This window comes from Bufo bufo, chromosome 2, assembly GCF_905171765.1.
Source record: "Bufo bufo chromosome 2, aBufBuf1.1, whole genome shotgun sequence".
Taxonomy (NCBI): domain Eukaryota; kingdom Metazoa; phylum Chordata; class Amphibia; order Anura; family Bufonidae; genus Bufo; species Bufo bufo.
In genome coordinates, this window is record NC_053390.1 from 71,160,483 (window position 1) to 71,180,973 (window position 20,491).

General features: G+C 44.2%; 1 protein-coding gene across 2 annotated transcripts in view; it reads right to left on the minus strand.

The window, feature by feature from the left end:
• Nucleotides 1-3,805: 3,805 nt before the first annotated feature.
• The window catches only part of LOC120992301 (phospholipid-transporting ATPase ID-like), a 222,385-nt gene continuing 205,699 nt past the window's right edge, over nucleotides 3,806-20,491 (minus strand). For both annotated transcript variants that reach the window (XM_040421193.1, XM_040421192.1), the window contains exons 18-28: nucleotides 17,686-17,850; nucleotides 16,790-16,901; nucleotides 16,036-16,141; nucleotides 15,802-15,955; nucleotides 11,972-12,155; nucleotides 9,943-10,166; nucleotides 9,308-9,391; nucleotides 8,823-9,068; nucleotides 6,855-6,993; nucleotides 6,578-6,708; nucleotides 3,806-4,457 (exon numbers count right to left, since the gene is read on the minus strand). In XM_040421193.1, the coding sequence (XP_040277127.1) occupies nucleotides 4,242-4,457; nucleotides 6,578-6,708; nucleotides 6,855-6,993; nucleotides 8,823-9,068; nucleotides 9,308-9,391; nucleotides 9,943-10,166; nucleotides 11,972-12,155; nucleotides 15,802-15,955; nucleotides 16,036-16,141; nucleotides 16,790-16,901; nucleotides 17,686-17,850 (1,761 nt within the window). In that variant the 3' untranslated portion in view covers nucleotides 3,806-4,241. The remainder of the gene's footprint in view (nucleotides 4,458-6,577; nucleotides 6,709-6,854; nucleotides 6,994-8,822; nucleotides 9,069-9,307; nucleotides 9,392-9,942; nucleotides 10,167-11,971; nucleotides 12,156-15,801; nucleotides 15,956-16,035; nucleotides 16,142-16,789; nucleotides 16,902-17,685; nucleotides 17,851-20,491) is intronic.

Sequence of the window (20,491 nt, forward strand, 5' to 3'; positions counted from 1 at the left end):
CCCACACAAGCTCAGAGCCATTCAATGTTTATTACGAGGATTCAGTCCCTGAGACTCTCTCTTTGGAGAATTTATAAGGCACCTAGTAGAGAAATATCATAAACATAACACAATTATAGGATAGCAAACTACTCCCAGGGACCACGTGGGTGGGGGTCCAGCAGCCGAGGTGACCATATTTATTTGGGCTGATGACGACTTCTAGGGGGAAAACCTGAGACATAAGAAATGCTGGATTATCAGGAGGTTACAGAGAAATCTATAAAATGTATATTGAAGAGTAGATAGAATATACAAAACTAAATTTCAACCATTGGGGTTCCACTTTAATACATTCAAAGTTATTTTCCAGTTCAGTGCCGGACTATCAGACGCCGGATCGAACTGTACTGTTATAACTTGTAAGACCCCCGATATGGGCATTAGTCTGCATGAAATTACCTGCAGGACATCACACAGGACATTATATAATTATTAGGAGCATCTACAGGAAGCCTAGCACTGGATGTAACCACGGAGACAGAGCAGTCCGCAGCTTGTTCCCACGGTTCCAGGAAGTCAGGAATGAGGAACCTGTAGTTACGTGGCAGAGGTAGGTGGTTTCTGAGACTTCAACAGATTATTTCAGATAGAAACCAGCGTAAAAACAAGGAGCTTATTCCACTGTAGTGAAGACCATAAGAACTGTATAATTGTGGAGTTGCCCTTTAAGAACGGCACTTTAGGAATATTCTTGATAGTATTAGCAAACTATGTTTTTTTAGCGTAGTGTTCCTTCAAATTATACCCAAATTGATGTTAGCAAGAAGAGGGGAGGGGCTGTGACTACCTGGAAGGATAAAAAGGCCGGTGGTCACTATTGATTGCTGGAACGGCCACTCACTGTGCTGTAAGTTGTGCGGATCCCTCTGTGTTGGATTAAAATATAACACTGCGGCACAGGTAACACCAGGGGTTAAATAACACGAAAATAAGGGGACGATGTACTGAGATGGAGTTACCCTTTAAGAGCAAATGAACTGTGTGCATAAGAGTGTGTGTGGGGTTGGGGTGGGGGGCTCCCTTCCAAAATGGGAAAACCGTCGCTGCCTTCTCTATTAAAAACTGTGCCGCACCCGTCCACACTTCGGAGGAGCTGAGCTGCAATACCAGACACTGCCTGTGAAAATCAGAAGCCATGCATTGGTAATCCTGGCGAGCTCTTTTAAGTGGTGTATGAGGCATAATCAAGCACCCTGGGTGCCTGACTCCCGGGGCGTGCATACTTTCATTCACCTTTGATGTAGCCATAAAACAGCCCCGTCCTTATTAGTACAGTGTGGTCTTTAAATTTAACAGTAAAAAGAAGTAATTGGATACAGGACATGAAACTATAACAGCAGCAATGAGGAAGTATCAGTGGTCAATCTGCCCCAATATTAGGGCTCATGTACACCAACGTCTGTTCGTTATTTTTTGCGGCCCGTATGCAGAACCATTCAATTCAATGAGGCCGCAAAAAAAACGAAGTGACTCTGTGTGCATTCCGTTTCCGTATGTCCGTTCCACAAAAGGATCGAAAATGTCTTATTATTGTCCTCATTACGGACAAGGATAGGACTGTTCTATTAGGGGTCGGCTGTTCTGTTCCGCAAAATACGGAATGTACATGGACGTCATCTGTATTTTTTGTGGACCGCAAAATACGTACAGTCGTGTGCATGAGCCCTTACCAGCAGGTCCTTAAAGGGCCATACATGGCAATATTTATGCCCTGGTAAGATTACACTTCAACATAGAAAATCTTTACAGTCGTTGCAAGTGTTAACAGAATAAATGATACAATTAAAGCCTTTACGGATTAACGGGTAAGAAAATTGCGTATTAAGTTTCCATCATTCATTTAGGCAACATGCGTCTATTTAGGCGATTTCGCCTAGCTGACAACATTCCTGAATTTGCAGGGATTGACGCTAATTTTCAAAGAAAACTATGGCAAATTTGGGCCGAAAATGGGTGAGGCTTGTGTAAGCACCAACCAGAAGTGGCTGCTCCTGGGAAAGGGGCTCAAATGCCCCAAATGAGCCACCAAGGATGCGGCTAGGTACGGCTTCTTAAATAAATATTTTCACATATATGGACATTTTACTTAAGACTCATTCAGACGGCCGTATGCTGTCCACAAAAATGCGGATCCGTTTTTTTTTGCGGTTCCCCTTGTAATGTCTTTTTTAACAAGCCCCCCCCCCCCCCTTTCCTTCCTACCTTATTTGGTCATTATAATTTGATGGTGAGCAAATGGTTAAATATTACCATAAAAAATTGGAATATTTATGAATTAGTGGTGATGCCAAACCAGTTCCTTAAATGGCATCTGTCAGCAGTTTTGTACCTATAAAACTGCCTGACCTGTTACATGTGCACTTGGCAGCTGAAGGCATCTGTGTTGGTCCCATGTTCATATGTGTCCGCATTGCTGAGAAACATGATGCTTTACTAGGAGCAACGGGGGCGTTACCATTACACCTAGAGGCTCTGCTCTCTCTGCAACTGCCTCACCCTCTGCACTTTGATTGACAGGACCAGGCAGTGAAAACGTCATCACACCTGACCCTGTCAATCAAAGTACAGAGGGTGTGGCAATAGCAGAGAGAGCCGAGCCTCTAGGTGTAATGGCAACGCCCCCGTTGCTCCTAGAGGCTCATTTGTATATATTACATCATCGTTTTTATCAGCAATGCGGGCACATATGAACATGGGACCAACACGGATGTCTTCAGCTGCCAAGTGCACATGTAACAGGTCAGCCATTTTTATAGGTATAAAACTGCTGACAGATGCCCTTAAAACTGCTTGTGTAGTGTTACATAATTAAATATCATTCATTGTATAATAAAAGTTCTACAACTCTGGGCAATAATTTCTCACCAATTTCAAGAACACTGCTTGCTGTCAGCAAATAATCAAATGTTTTTCGTTGACATCTACAAGCAGAGAACCTGTCCTTACTTGGTCCTGCTCACAGAGCTACAATGTTTCAGCCCTGATGTACGGTAGATGGAACTTTTTCATTCACTGATGGGAATCTGAGTTCTTGAAAATAGGGAGGGATAGAAACACAGAGGGGGTAATTTATTAAAAACCTTTGCGCCGCAATCTGCGCCAGAAATACGCCTAATATAGACATATTTCTGTTAGTAAATAAGCCCCAAAGTATATTAGAAAGTTGCAGAAGTTCTTATTAGACGATGACTGAGCTTTATTTAGAGGACACCGGTCGGGCCCTTCGTCACCTCCGCACCGCTCCGTCTCGCTGCGTTTACTGCTGATTTACATAAAGAGGCTTAAACTACAACAGTACTGGGTCAAATAAAGGGCTGCGAACTTCTGAAATCAGATCTCCATGGATATGTAAATAATGGGTGAGCGTCAGAGGCAGCATTTAATCCTAATCCTGCCAGGAATTTACAAATCCTTGTAAAAAAAGGTATAAATTTTTTTTAAAAATTACTGTGCAATAAAAGGGACGGATATTTTTATATTTCATCTTCCATTTAGGGCTCATGCACGCGAACGTATTTTCTTTCCGTGTCCGTTCCGTTTCCGTATATATGGAACCATTCATTTCAATAGGTCCGCAAAAAAAAAACGGAAGGTACTACGTGTGCATTCTGTTTCCGCCAAAAAATAGAACATGTCCCATTATTGTCCGCATTACGGACAAGGGTAGGACTGTTCTATTAAGGGCCGGCTGTTCCGTTCCGCAAAATACTGAATGCACAGGAACGTCATCCGTATTTTCTGCGGATCCGTTTTTTGCGGACCGTAAAATACATACGGTCGTGTGCATGAGGCCTTAGGCTGAAAAGAAAAATTAAGGCAAGTTACGGTTTTCGGTAAAAGAAGAAGGCCACGAGGATGCTGAGGTCCATGGAACGTGTTACAAAAATAGGCTTTATCGTCCTTTGGCAATGTGTAGATCCCTGTGTGGTCGGACGCTTGGCACTGATGCTTGGAAATGTTACATTTAAATAATACAAATCTTTAGTAAACAGCTACTGTCCCTTTAAAATCCCAGATCCAAGATGGCCACTGCATGACGTAAACATGGAGGCCACTGGCATATATGACTTTTTATCCAGTCTTGTTCACCCACAACTAGCTGCATGATAAGAAAAGTCGAAAACCAGCCCTGATGTTTTGTCCCTTCCTTTCTCGGGGCGTGGTGACATTCATAGCCACGGATTGGCGTTATTCTGCTCTCAGTTGGAATTCCGACTTCTCTCATTGGGGGAGAATTTCCCTGTTTGGTGGAAAGGTATCTTGGAACGGAAGGTTTTGCCTGAAGTAATGAGGTCTCCGTAACCCTGTGTATGGGAGAAGGCGTAACCAGACCGGCGGGAGCTGGTGCGGCGTATCCGGGCTCTGCGTGGTGGCGGAATTGGGCGCTTTTTTGCCTCCCTGATCTTTTTCTGAATCTGTAGGTTAAAGAAATCATATTTATATTTTTTGAAACAAAATAAATCTGTTTATCTATATGAGATAGATGATAGACAGACAGAATAAGGCTACTTTCACACTAGCGTTGTTTAATCCGGCGTTCAATTCCGACACCGGAACTGCCCGCCGGATCCGGAAAAACGTGTGAAAACGGATTACATTTGAATCCTGATCAGGATTTTGATCACAATGAAAAAATGCATTGGAAAAAACGGATCCGCCATTTCTGGACTTTAACTTTTTTTTCACATTTTTCGGGTTTAACATGCAAAAGCCGGATCCGTTTTGACTGAACACACAGTGCCAGATCCGGCGTTAATGCAAGTCAATGGGAAAAAGGCCTGATCCGGCGTTCAGTCAAAGTGTTCAGGCTTTTTGGCCGGAGGTAAAAATACTGCATGCTACGTTTTTCTGAAAAGCCTGATCAGTCAAAAAGACTGAACTGAAGACATCCTGATGCATCCTGAAGGACTGACTCTCCATTCAGAATGCATGGGGATAAAACTGATCAGTTCTTTTCCGGATTTGAGCCCCTAGGACGGAACTCAGCGCCGGAAAAGAAAAACGCTAGTGTGAAAGTACCCTAACAGAAGCTATTAGCGCTGATGTGAACATAACCACAGAAGCCCATGTTAGGCCTCATTCACATCAGTATTGGAGGGTCCATTAACAGCCTCCATTGCAGATTCTGTCAAAAATACTGGAAAGAATAGCTTTTTTTAGCCGGTAAAATGCCAGGTTTTCTAATGGAAACCAAACCCCATCATAGTCAATAGGTCTGTCAGGTGGTGTTTGTTTCCATCATTTCACTGCAATGCCTGTTTCTATATTTTCATTATTCGGCTCCTATAATTGATCAGAGCAACCAAAATAAAAATGTTGACCTGATGGCAGCCTTACCCCTCCCTGGGGTCATGTACAATATACAGTATCTCACAAAAGTGACTACACTCCCCCCTTTTTTTTAAATATTTTATTCTATCTTTTCATGGGACAACACTGAAGATCTGACACTTTGATACAATGTACAGTAGTCAGTGCACAGCTTGTATAACAGTGTAAATTTGGTGTGCCCTCAAAATGTCTAAACCGCTGGCACCAAAACCCCTAAGTGAAAATGGCCAAATTGTGTCCAAAGTGACAATATTTTGTGTGGCCACCATTATTTTCCAGCACTGCCTTAACTCTCTTGGGCATGGAGTTCACTAGAGCCTCACAGGTTGCCACTGGAATCCTCTTCCACTCCTCCATGACGACATGGAGCTGATGGATGTTAGAGACCTTGCGCTCCTCCACCTTCTGTTTGAGGATGCCCCACAGATGCTCAATAGGGTCTAGATCTGGAGACATGCTTGGTCAGTGCAGCCCCTTTACCCTCAGTTTCTTCTTGGAGGTGTATTTGGGGTCATTATCATGTTGGAACACTGTCCTGTGGCTCAGTTTCTGAAAGTAGGTGACTCATGTTCTGCTTCAGTATGTCACAGTACATGTTGGCATTCATGGTTCCCTCAATGAACTGTAGCTCCCCACAGCCGGCAGCACTCATGCAGCCCCAAACCATGACACTCCCACCACCACGAGTTTTTTTGAGGGCACACCAAATTTACACTGTTATACAAGCTGTACACTGACTACTTTACATTGTATCAAAGTGTCAGATCTTCAGTGTTGTCACATGAAAAGGTATAATAAAATATTTACATAAATGTGAGGGGTGTACTCACTTTTGTGAGACACTGTACATACCTCTCCTCCTGTCCCAGCACCTTGTCAGCACTTCCCCACTGGAACCCCTATACTCCTTCATGCTACAGCATTGACTATCTCAGGCTGTATAGCACCTGGAGATATGAGCCAAGTCTTGTTTTAAAGAATCTTAGCTTTAAAAGAAGACCTGGCTCATATCTCTAGGTGGTATAGGGCCTGATATATAGATTTCAATATCAAGGAGTTATATCATACCTTCTTGGCAAATGAAAATTATTGGCACTTTTATGTGCTGGTAAAAATTAAATACCAGCAGGGGTCAGTGGTCTATTAGTCAGGTGGCAACCCTAGTTCACAGATTCAAACAAAACTGATGGTAGCTGCTACATACCCTGTCATTGAATGTTGGTTTCAGCTGTGACCTCAGGAATCTGTAGGCCACCACTGGCAGGACACAGAGCACCATGGTCAGGAAGATGGCAAGCCAGATGCTGGGCTGGTTTAGAGAATTACGAGCCGTACCTGGAGGAGAAGAAAACATGGCACATTGTATCTATGTATAAATACTACACTGGTGGAATTACCCTTAGTCTGCCTGCCCTTGGATATGACACATAATTTCTCTGTATATCATAAAACTGATGTAAATTTGTGCACAAGTCACTTACCAATGAAGGGGAATGAGCCTGTGAAGATCAGGTACATGCCGTCACTGTACATGGTGAAACTGATGGCAAAAAACACGGCCAAACTGCCCCAGATGAAGAACTGGTTGACTGCTGTCCAGTAAGTTGTATCCAGAGCAATCTAAGGAGGCAAGATAAAGGATGGGAAGAGTGTCACAGTTAAAATGACAAGACAATGACCAACACTTGGGGTACAAGACAGTGACACACTGACACTTGGGGTACAGGATAATGACACTGATACTTGGGGTACAGGATAATGACACACTGACACTTGGGTTACAGGACAATAACACACTGACACTTGGGGAACAGTAAAATGACACACTGATACTTGGGGTTCAGGACAGTGACACACTGACACTTGGGGTACAGGACAGTGACAGACTGACACTTGGGTTACAGGACAATAACACACTGACACTTGGGGAACAGTAAAATTACACACTGATACTTGGGGTACAGGACAGTGACACGCTGATACTTGGGGTACAGGACAGTGACACGCTGATACTTGGGGTACAGGACAGTGACACGCTGATACTTGGGGTACAGGACAGTGACACGCTGACTCTTGGGGTACAGGACAGTGACACGCTGATTCTTGGGGTACAGGACAATGACACGCTGACACTTGGGGTACAGGACAGTGACACGCTGACACTTGGGGTACAGGACAGTGACACGCTGATACTTGAGGTACAGGACAGTGACACGCTGATACTTGGGGTACAGGACAGTGACACGCTGATACTTGGGGTACAGGACAGTGACACGCTGATACTTGGGGTACAGGAAAGTGACACTCTGATACTTGGGGTACAGGACAGTGACACGCTGACACTTGGGGTACAGGACAGTGACACGCTGATACTTGGGGTACAGGACAGTGACACGCTGACACTTGGGATACAGGACAGTGACACGCTGACTCTTGGGGTACAGGACAGTGACACGCTGATTCTTGGGGTACAGGACAATGACACGCTGACACTTGGGGTACAGGACAGTGACACGCTGACACTTGGGATACAGGACAGTGACACGCTGACACTTGGGGTACAGGACAGTGACACGCTGATACTTGGGGTACAGGACAGTGACACGCTGACTCTTGGGGTACAGGACAGTGACACGCTGATTCTTGGGGTACAGGACAATGACACGCTGACACTTGGGGTACAGGACAGTGACACGCTGATACTTGGGGTACAGGACAGTGACACGCTGATACTTGGGGTACAGGACAGTGACACGCTGATACTTGGGGTACAGGAAAGTGACACTCTGATACTTGGGGTACAGGACAGTGACACGCTGACACTTGGGGTACAGGACAGTGACACGCTGATACTTGGGGTACAGGACAGTGACACGCTGATACTTGGGGTACAGGAAAGTGACACTCTGATACTTGGGGTACAGGACAGTGACACGCTGACACTTGGGGTACAGGACAGTGACACGCTGACACTTGGGGTACAGGACAGTGACACGCTGACACTTGGGGTACAGGACAGTGACACGCTGATACTTGGGGTACAGGACAGTGACACGCTGACACTTGGGATACAGGACAGTGACACGCTGACTCTTGGGGTACAGGACAGTGACACGCTGACTCTTGGGGTACAGGACAATGACACGCTGACACTTGGGGTACAGGACAGTGACACGCTGACACTTGGGGTACAGGACAGTGACACGCTGATACTTGGGGTACAGGACAGTGACACGCTGATACTTGGGGTACAGGACAGTGACACGCTGATACTTGGGGTACAGGACAGTGACACGCTGATACTTGGGGTACAGGAAAGTGACACTCTGATACTTGGGGTACAGGACAGTGACACGCTGACACTTGGGGTACAGGACAGTGACACACACTGACAGTTGCACTGACAGCACAATGGGCAGCATAAACATGGCAGAAGGCAGCGGACTCACCTGTGCAGACACCACAAGCAGCAGGCAGGTCTGAGCCATCAAGGCAAAGGACTGGTAGTCAGATATGGCTTTGCCGTCGTCTCGCACTGTGTCGTACAAGGCTCCATAAGGCACAAAGAACAGAACGAGGGAGCTGTAGATGCCGTGGATCACACACTTCACAAACTCCTTTATATTAAAGTAACGGTTTAGCTGGCCGGGCTCATACAGCTGCGGATACTCCATGCTCCAGCGGTCGTCCACATCCTGGGAACACAATGCAGCAGAGAATTAAACTGAAATCTGCTTCTCCCATGACACACCACCCACAGATTTACCAGTCAGGAGTCTGGGTTACAATCCCCCAGGGAGTAATGGTGGCGACGCTGCTTAGCATGGAGCTTTCATGGACAAATAGAAATGTTAACCTCGTGGTTAGAGGAGAAAGACTCAACAACATTCATTTACTGCTTCAACCTAATGCAATACAAATTGTAATACATTACCTGATCAAACAGACTCATCCCCAGTACCGGCAGTGAGGTGTACACCAGATTGTACATGGTGATGAACCATTGATCGTATACAGTCTGTGAAAACACAAAGCACAAGATGGGTCATGGCTGAGCTGCAGTACAATGTAATGGACACAAGATGGCAGCACTGAACCTCTGTAGGAGTATTAGGCCTCTTTCACATATACCCATTGACTTTAATGCATGTATTCACACATCAGTGGTTTTCTAGTCCATGGGCGTGTGGAAACCACAAACTTAACACGGATGCCATCCGTGTTTGGTCTGTTGTCTTCATGGACCATTGGTAGGAGATGCTCTGGAAATTAATTTTCAGCCTAGTGCATGGAATATGAATGACACATGGAGGGCAAAAAACAGACACACGGACCAAACATGGATTCTTCATGGACATCTTCACGGATGAACCACTGACCATCTTGTCACGGATGTCATCATGGACACGGATGTGTGAATGAGGCCTAAGTCGTGGCATTATGTATAATCATATGTAGTCAGTGGTACGATTATGTGATGGGCAGAACCATGCCTAACCCCATCTCCATTATATCCTCTAGAAAATAATGACATAAATGGACTCTGTGCCAAGAAGCTTATTGTCTCACCTGAGCAGAGAAGCCACAAAAGAATCCATACCAGAAATGAACGAGGGTGAAGGTGAAATTTTTGTAGAAAAAGTATCTCAGGAACTGACACATGCGGTTATAGGACCAGCGGCCGTGCACCAGGAGGAGGCGCTGCAGGTATCGAAATTGGGCGAAGGAGAAGTCACTGGACAGCACGGCTTGCATCCCCTCTTGCCCACTGATTCCCACTCCGATGTGAGCCGCTGGCGGAAGACATGAAAATCATTAGCTTTGTGGTCAGTGGATATATACATACATACTAATACCAGTGGGGCAGACCATCATCTTTACAGAGAGTCCAGAACTGGATATGTCCATGGGAGGGTCCTTTAATACCCTGATAACCATAGATCAGATCCAGCTGCTGCAGTACCAGTGCTGACCACAGGAGGTGTCAGTCTGTGATCACCTGTTCATACTGATTATGGCATGAAATGTGAGAACATCAAAGAATGGGCCACAAAACCACTGGTACCTGAAACTGGGACATCAAACTACTGGACATTTTTGACTGGGACATGAAAAAACACAAAGGACTGAGGGATAAAAACTCTAGATATACTGGGCTGGGGGACAGGGTCCATAGCACAAAAATATTAAATAACATGGTCAAGACCCCTGGACATCTTGTATTGGAGATCTGAACTGTTAGACATCCTCAACTTGTGTACCAAACCATTAGACCGCCAGGATTCCAGGACCATTGTAGTCCTCCATCTACTATTCTAATGAGGATTACCTTGCAGATAAACCATTCTCTGTGCAGCAGTGTAGTGAACTGTGATTAGTTTTCTTTCCCCGAAAACTTTTATGTCTCTGAGATTACTGCTACAGAAGGGTAATATTTGGTATTTAAGTTTTCATGGCAAAGCACTGACAAAGTAAAAAGAAAAAAAGTCAAAAATTCTAAAAATAAATAAATAAATGTTTTCTATGGGTATTGGGGCTGATTTAGTAATTCTGCCTTATAGTTAGACAAGACAGTCTTATATTTTGCCAGATTTATCACAGTGGCAGGTGCCGGATGACAAATCTGAGACACCTTTATCCTGTCTACTTTAACTTTACACCACCTATTTGTTGCCTTAGTTCACACCCAGAAATGTGTGATTTTTTTGGTACACAATGGTGCATCCTAAGCTATGTCCCTTCCTAGGAAGCCACCCGCTCTTTTGTTAAGCTGCACCCCTTGTCAGGCGAAACGTAAAACGTATGTAAAATTATTTATAAATGCGGGGGCGAGGCATGTACGCCGTTTTCTTATTTTTTCGGTACAAACTGCACCTGAATTCTGCTGCATTTTGAATAATCTGAATCAGTGTGTTTAACCCCTTAGTGACCACCCATAGGCTGGGTCTCCCATGGAAAAATGAACACCACAAAATGCATCATGTAAAAACTCAGTGGCGATACTGCCACAGAAAGAGTTGATAAAAGTTAATAACTAAAGTTATGTCTACCCAAAATGGAGCCATTAAAAACCACAACTTGTCCCTCAAAAAACAAGCCTTCATGCAACTACATGGACGGAAAAATGATTAACTCATGGAATGCAACAATGAGGAAATGAAAAGAAAAAATCACGTGGTCATTAAGGCCCAAAACAGGCTGGTCACTCAGGGGTTAAAAAAATACCTCTGTCTGATGGAAGTGTCCCTTTAAGGACAAGCTCAGATTTTTATCATTCGCCTATATATTTTGCCCAAGGTGGAAACATTTACATCAGTGAGAAAAAATAATTTTCCGGTTTATTTGATGACTTTTTTCCATTAGGATTGGAAGAAGCTGGCGGCTGTATGGGAATGTGATTACATATCCAGCTCCAGTAGGGCAGAGAACACAGGATGAATGGGGGACACTCCGTTAATCTCCTCCAGATGTAACTTCAGCGATTTCCAAGCAGGAAATAATTAGACCAGAAATAACTCAGTAAATGACATGAAAGGTCCACGGCAGTGAATGAACTATTATACTGGCACAATCACTCCCAGCATCCACCAGGACTTACTCTTGATCATACTGACATCGTTAGCTCCGTCTCCTATGGCCAATGTCACCGCCTTTTTATACTTCTTCACCAGCTGCACCACTTGAGCCTTCTGCAGAGGAGTCACACGACAACATATGACCGCCTGACACATGCAGGCCGTCCTCAGAAGCTCCACCTCCATATTGTCCTCCAGGGCATAAGCCTGCGAGACCAGACAGCAGTCAGCCATATATCAGATAAACCGTCAGTGCTTTTGAACCTCATTTTATAGGTTAGGACGGGTTCACCTCCGCCTGAACAGACTGCTGGAGTTCACCGTATCCGGCATAGCCCGATCCCGATTCACTGCAATGGGATCTGGTGGTAATACGACCGCTTTCTGGCATATGTGCCAGCTTTCAGCAGGACAAAAAATGTTGGTCACTGTATCCGGCTGAAGGTCTGCATATATGCCGGAGATCAGCCGGATTACTGCCGGATCCCATTGCAGTGAATGGGGATTAGGTAGTGCGCAGTGATATCCAGCTATGCGAGATACGGTGAACAATGGCACTCTGCTCCTACACCAGAACAGACTGCTGGAGTCCACAACGCAGATGTGAACCCAGTCTAACTTATTTTGGGCTAAAAATAATTTTTTTAATTGGTCTTTATTAAAAATGGTCAACTGTTTGAGATACAAGGCTTTAAAAAAAAACATTTGTCTGTTTGCAACCTGTCAGTCTTTTTTCTTTGAATCCCATCACCTGACGGCTCATGTGTAGCTCTTATCTCTGATCTCCTGACCTCATAAACACTCGCTACAGCTCAGTTCATATCAAACTAATAAGAATATGACTAATTAATAAATATGTATGAAGTCAGGAGATCAGAGATAAGAGCTACACATGAGCTGTCAGATGACAGGAGTCAAAGAAAACAGAAAAAAAAAAAAACGGAGACAGCACATCCAAACTTGTGGAATTTAATCCAGATGCAACGTTTCAGCTTAAGGAAGCCTTTGTCAAGCATGCAAACAGACTGATTTTTAACCCTTGTTTCTCAGAAATGCTTGAAACTATTTTTAATAAAGACCAACTGAAAAAATCTGTTTTAGCCCAAAATGAGTGAAATGCAATGTGAAGGTATACATAGCCTTTAAATCTACTTCTAATATTTTGTTTGCAAACACTTTTCTTGAGTTACATCCTCTACTCCAGTCACATCCGGTTTTCCATATCAGACACTTCTATCATTATATCAGTACAGGCTCAGGTTTAAACACACCTCCCACAATGCACCAGGGCAGAATATGTTCTGTACAGGTACCAGCAGATTTGTGTGTGCAGCTTTAAAGGTGACTGGAGTATAATACAATCATGAGACTCAAGATCAGGGCAAGATAATCAAAGCAAAGTGTTTACAATGTTACTCAACGTTATATCCTAATGTAAACCGTGAAATCATTTTCTAGAGAGCAGATATAGTAAAGTAAACATTTCTCCTGGTTGTAAACCAAGTTTCCATTCCCTTCTTTAAACACCATTCATTATATTACTCACAGAGAACTTTGTAGCTATTACTAATGAGGACTTCACATTTAGATAGAATACCTCCGAATGCGTATTTGATCGTATTTTGTCCCAAACTGGTTACTAATGCAGTTAGTAATTTTCCATCTTTATATGGGCATCTCCCCCACTGTAAGGTGCCTGATAAAGGTTGTGCCCCTTATTGATAAAAGGTATTACTAAAATGTGGGGGCAGAGTTTCCTTTTAATAAAATCTTTAACATTCTCAGTTCGATTCAGTGCTAATTACAACAGTAGGCTGTGGGAAAGCAGCGCCATCTAGTGGACTACAGAACTGCACTGCAATCTAGTGGTTTGGTAAAGGCACTGAAAATCACCTATTGTTTAGATCATGTTTAAATGTTAAACATTTTTATTCGAATTTTTGGTGATTTTTTATTTATTTTTTCAAACTACCATCTGCATTAAAAAAAAAATTATATAATCCTACAATATTGCACTGACCACTAGGTCAAACAATAGATCATGATTTCCTGTTCTATACAAGTAACTTGACAATAGTCATCTCATCATCACAGGCAGGATTACAATGGCAGATATCAGATAACACAGGATCCACTATTCACAATAGGTGATATTGCAGCTTATCTACTCCCTCCTGACCTCTGCACATGTCACAGAGCATGCCTAGGAAACTCTTCCATAGAAGTCAGTGGGGTCCATTTTCTGTCTATCGCCCATGTGGCTGTTAAAATAGACTAAATAAAATACCTAAGTAAGGACTAGAACAGGGGTAGGCAACCTCCGACACTCCAGCTGTTGGGAAACTACAACTCCCAACATGCATATTTGCCCTGCTCTTCTTAGAACTCCCATAGAAATGAATGGAGCATGCTGGGAATTGTAGTTTCACAACAGTTGGAGTCCAGTGCTGACCCCTGGACTAGAATCTCAAGTTGCTGTTCAGCCAAATTCACATGAATAGGACTAAGCTGCCATACCAGGCACAGAGCAAGTTGGACGAGGGGCGCTGTTTCTGGTAAAAGTCAAAGGGTGCATGGCATTCGACAGGGGTGGACTGGAAACTTAAAGTAGCCCTGGAAAAAAACTAAAAGTGGCCCCATGTTGTAGGACAGGGAAACACAAGTAGGCAGGGGCCAGCAATACCTTAGTGCAGTACAAAATACAGCCCCAGCAGAACCAAATAATACTGCCACCATGCGCCACAGTATTCAACTATATCACCTTCCTGAGGACAATGATACAGTTGAATTCAGGAGGGCACCTGCGGCCGCCAGCCAGGTGTATATGTACCTGGTGCTCCTGGCATTAATTAGTGCTGACACTATCAGATTGTCGTGTACCCAGCTGGCGGCGGTGAGGAAGGCTCAGGTGGGCCCCATGGGTCTTGGCCCATCAGGAAATTTCTCTGTAGGGTCTATGGCCATTCCCCCCCTGACATTCTACCCATTTGTTTTTCAGATCAGTTAGACCCACACATAACACATATTGATAAAATATCCACATGTTCATGCTGCCATATACCATCCTTCTTGTTACAGAGACCCCTGCTTACAACAAGAAGAGTCCTCTGAGCCTTAGGCTGTTTTGGCCTTGTGTCTTGGCGATTTTTTGGCTACTGTTGACCAGTGTGTTTGTAAGATGACTTTATGGCACTCACTAATAGAATCTTTGTTGATATTTTGCACCAATTCCTATATTTCCAAAAGTATTCTTCCTTTTTGGCCAAGTCTTTTGTGCTGTCCACACTGTCCTGTCCATAACATGGCTGCTGATGGAGGGTCATGTGACCAGACAAATCACTCCGACTCCTTTGTAAAAATGCAATAAATCTGCACTAAACTCTCAACATTGCAAGTGCAGATAGCAGATGTTGTGTATTTGTGTGGAGAAGGCTAAGTGATGTGTCTGGAGTTATTTTTGCCTGGTCATATGACCCTTCTTCAGTGGCCATCTTATGGTCAGGTGTGGACAGAACAGAACATTTGCCCAACAAGGGGACATAAAGCAAACGGCAAGGAAAATCAACAAAGGTTATATTAGTAATTGTCATATAGTCAACTTACATACACATTGGCCAAAGTAGCCAGAATGTGGCCAACCCCTTTAGGTTGTGGCACCTATGGAAAGGTAAAGAGTCCACCATAGCTGCCTCTGTGATATGGACTCCTTAATTTTGAGCAGCGCTCCATTTTGCCAGTCATAATCTTATTTATGACATCTGCAGACCAGGATCAGTGTTTTTTTTTTGTTTTTTTTTACAGGGCCCAAAAACTGGAGCATTCTGCCCCAAATGAGAAAACAACGCTCACACACCAGACTGTGGCCATTGATGAGAATTCCGTATGTGTCTTCTCCTTTCAGCTCGTCGTCTGGAATCACTTGAGACTTCTTTAAACCTTTCTTTATCTGCACATTCACATCGCAATTGCCCATAAACGAATCAGGATTCATCTTCCTCCGTGCCGTCCTGTGCAGAAAAAGATGAAATCTGCTATTTTTGGTCATGTGAACAGATGATATGAGTCTTATACTGTCCTGGAAGGGTACCTCAGCTCCTCCAGAACCTCCTGGGGACTAGTGCCTTTAATGACAAAAATCTCCTTCATCTCATCTTGGAGCATGTTGCATGAGTATCCGATGTTCTCAGCAGTTTCTGTGGAAAATAGTAGAAAATAAGATTACGATTAAGGCAAAAACATTACTTCTCAAGTGACGCTTACATTCAAAGTTCAAGTTTATAGGAAGGCGACTGATACGAACGTGTTTCATGGACATCTATCCCGCTAGTGCTGCCAATAGGTACAGTACACAGAAGAAAGCAAGCCAGTTCCCCTTCTGGTTTGGTTCACACAAGAATAAGACTATCCCTTACCAGAACTGGAGGGTCTAGCGCTCTCTGTGTACCCAATACATTTCCATCACCCAAGGGAGACATCCTGTGAAGATCATCACAAGTTGTAGAAGAAAATCGAGCCAGCCTGAAATGGGGTCTCTTCTCTAGAGGAGCCCCACAACAAACTCCTTGGCTGCCCTTTATGGTAAGTCCACTCATGTATGGAGTCAATATGTGGACAAGAATGGTCCAACCTCTAGAAGTAATTTATCTGTAAGCCACATATATATTACAAGAATATCACCAGATCCAGATAACACTTGTCATGTCTATAGAGGACACTAGACAAGCCTGAATGTGGAGTGGAGGGGTTAGCTACAGTACCTTTAAGCCTCGTATAGGGCAGTGCCTTATATATGACCTTCCACATAGAACAACATTTACTCCCATCATCTTATCTGTCTGTACCTTGCTTGTCTCCGGTGAGCACCCATATTTTAATGTTGGCTTTTGTGAGAGTCTCAATGGTCTGGGGGACGCCATCTTGTAGTTTATCTTCTATGGCAGAAGCTCCTATTAACTACAATAAAGAAAGTCTCAATAAAGCTTCATCATTACACATACGGTACTGTATTCCAATCCCAGTTAAATCAATGAGATTCATTAAAGTTTCAATTTTGTTTTGACTACATAAATTATAACTTAAAGGGCAACACAACAGGGCAGTGAGTGCCTTTATGGGTTTATCTACTAAAACTCTAAAAGAAAAAAAAAATCAACTTTGCAAAAAGTCTTGTTTAAAAATCTGGTCCCGTTTTATATCAACAGTTCATACGCAGAATTAGTTGTATCCATGGTTACAGACTACAACCTGTGTGTGGTCTGATCATATAGTTGGGTTTTTCTCTTCCGTGTGCCCCTTTCTACTGTTTGTAGGTTATCAAAAAAAGGGTCAGAGCAAGAGGACAAACACATGACTACTGGATTAGACTGCACAGAGTTTGTTTGTAGTCTGTACTTATGGGGACACATAGGTCTGCGTGGCAGCTGTAGACCTAAAATGGTAAGAAATTTTTAATCAGAAAAATTTGAACTTTTATTTTATTTTAGATGCATTGAGACAATAAAAGGAAAAAAAAGGTGCAAAGTCCACATACCCCTTAATATGACTCTGAAGAAATGTGTTTATTCCAGCAAAGATCTCATAACCTATGTATGATCTGGCTGGTGAGTGATTATCCAGTAATCTAGCAGCAGGACTGGTTCTGGGCTGATTCCATGATCTCCAGGGCTATTTCAGGATCAATCATGAAGCCAAGAAAATAATCTAGATTTATATGTTGGTAGAGCGTCTGTACACGAACCTTCAAGTCTTTCTCAATCTCCTCATACAGCGCACACAACTTCTCCTCCCGATCCTCCAGGGATGTACTCGCTTCATGGTGCCGCTTTTTCCAGTCATTAAAGTAGACCTTATCCAAATCCTTGTAGGCTAGAACCAAGGTGCGCAAACCTTCGCCAGCAAACTCCTGCCACACAAACACAAAGAGAAAAGATGAAGGATAGTTAAAGACGACATGTCTGCTCTTCTTATAAATGAAAGTATCATGGAGGAAACAGCAGGTAGACATCTGATGTGCTTTTTAGGAGAGAAGGAGAGAGGTCAGGAGAAGAGAGGTACAGCTCAGTGTCGTCGGGGCAGAGGTGATCATTTTTTAGACCTTTCCCATCTACAACTTAAAAAGATTCAGGATTAGAAACATGGCAGCTTTCTGCCGTAATACCAGACACAACCCATGGATAGTATATCTCTGGAAGAAAGCAGTTGTGTTCTGGACAATGGACATCTAGCATATATGAAGAGCAACATAGAGAATTTTGCTGTCTGAATGACTTGAAGTTTCTGCAGTAAAATTACTGCACATGACTATGGATTCGGATCAGTGGCGTAACTACCGGGGAAGCGGCTGCTTCGGGGCCCGGCGCCCGGCAGCGTGTGTGACAGTTTATTTTCAAGTTAGTTAAATATGATCGATTCTTGTCTATGGGCCCCCTGCTAATGTGATCTAATCTTACCCACACAGCCATAAAGGCTGCCTTGCCACTGACTGAAAAAATATGAGACTTCTACTGTTATAGCTGGCTAAGTGTACATCTATACACATGACAGCTGCCCCAACACACCCAGCACTGCTATATCTCTATATGACAGCTGTCCCAGCACACTCAGCTCTGCTATATCTCTATATATGATAGCTGCCCCAGCACACCCAGCTCTGCTACATCTAATACACATGACAGCTGCACCAGCACACTCAGCTCTACTATATCTCTATATATGACAGCTGCCCCAGCAAACCCAGCTCTGCTACATCTATACACATGACAGCTGCCCAAACACACACAGCTCTGCTACATCTATACACATGACAGCTGCCCCAGCACACTCAGCTTTGCTATATCTCTATATATCTATCTACTGTATAGCAATACTTAGAGATATATAGATGTAGCAGAGCTGGGTGTGCTGGGGCTGCTGTCATATATAGAGATATAGTAGAGCTGAGTGTGCTGGTGCAGCTGTCATGTGTATTAGATGTAGCAGAGCTGGGTGTGCTGGGGCAGCTATCATGTATATAGCTATAGCAGAGCTGAGTGTGCTGGGACAGCTGTCATATACAGATATAGAAGTGCTGGGTGTGTTGGGGCAGCTGTCATGTGTATAGATGTACACTTAGCCAGCTATAACAGTAGAAGTCTCATATTTTTTCAGTCAGTGGCAAGGCAGCCTTTATGGCTGTGTGGGTAAATGCTTTGCCTCTGATACATGAAGGTTGTGGGTTCGAATCCCAGCAGAAAGTTTTCTGAAATACAAGCACTGACTCCATATATGGACATACAGGGCAGGACACAGGAAGAGGCTGACATGGAGGTAAGTAGAAGTGTTTTTTGTTTTTTTTAATACCCGGCTGTTACTGCCATGGGGGGAGCGAGAGGCACTTGATACTGGCACATGGGGGGAGGAGGGTTGGCACCTGATACTGGCACATGGGGGGGAGGGGGGTTGGCACCTGATACTGGCACATGGGGGGGAAGAGAGGCACTTGATACTGGCATGTTGGAGTGGGGGTTTGGCACTTGATACTGGCACATGGGTGGGTTTGGCACTATGATACTGGCACATGGGGGGGGAGAGGCACTTGATACTGGCACTCTTTTTGGGGGGGCGATGGCACTATGATACTGGGACATGGGGGGAAGAGAGAGGCACTTGATACTGGCACATGGGGGGGAGGCACTTGATACTGGCACGTGGGGGGGTTGGCACTTGATACTGGCACATGGGTGGGTTTGGCACTATGATACTGGCACATGGGGGGGAGGCACTTGATACTGACACTTTTTTTGGGGGGAGATGGCACTATGATACTGGGACATGGACGGGGAGAGAGAGGCACTATGATACTGGCACATGGGGGGTGGGAAGGAGAGAGGCACTTGATACTGGCACATTGGGGGGGGGGAGATGGCACTATGATACTGGGACGTGTGGGGGGGAGGTGAGAGGCACTTGAAACTGGCACATGATGGGGGGGCATCTATGGGGACACTTACTGGCACATTATTGAGGGGCATTATGGGGGACACTGGGCCGGCAGCCTATCAGAGGCCAGACACTGAGGGGCATCTACTGGGGCACTATATATGGCGCATTTTATACTGGTACATTATGGGGGGCACTAGCAGGAAGGGGGAGAGGAGCACTATGGGAGAATTTACTGGGGGCACTATATAGGGGTATTTTATACTGGGACATTATGGGGGCACTATGGGGACATTAGCTCAACTGGGGGCATTACAAGGGGGTATTTTTGTACTGTCACATTATAAGGAGAATTATTACTACTGGGGGGGCATTATGGTGGGCTTTATTACTCCCCCATGGTATGACCCCCTAGTAACAGCACCAGCCTCTCCCTGCTCTGCTATCCCTCTGCCCCTTCTCCAAATCCTTATTATGAAATCTTTCTCATTAGGATAAAGCACAACATCAGCTCCACCAAGCCCGCGGCCAAAGTGTGAAAGTGGTGTCCGAGATCCCCAAGGGCCAAGCCAAGTAATTGTAAGTTTTCATATGAAATATGTTTGTTATACACATATATCCTACAC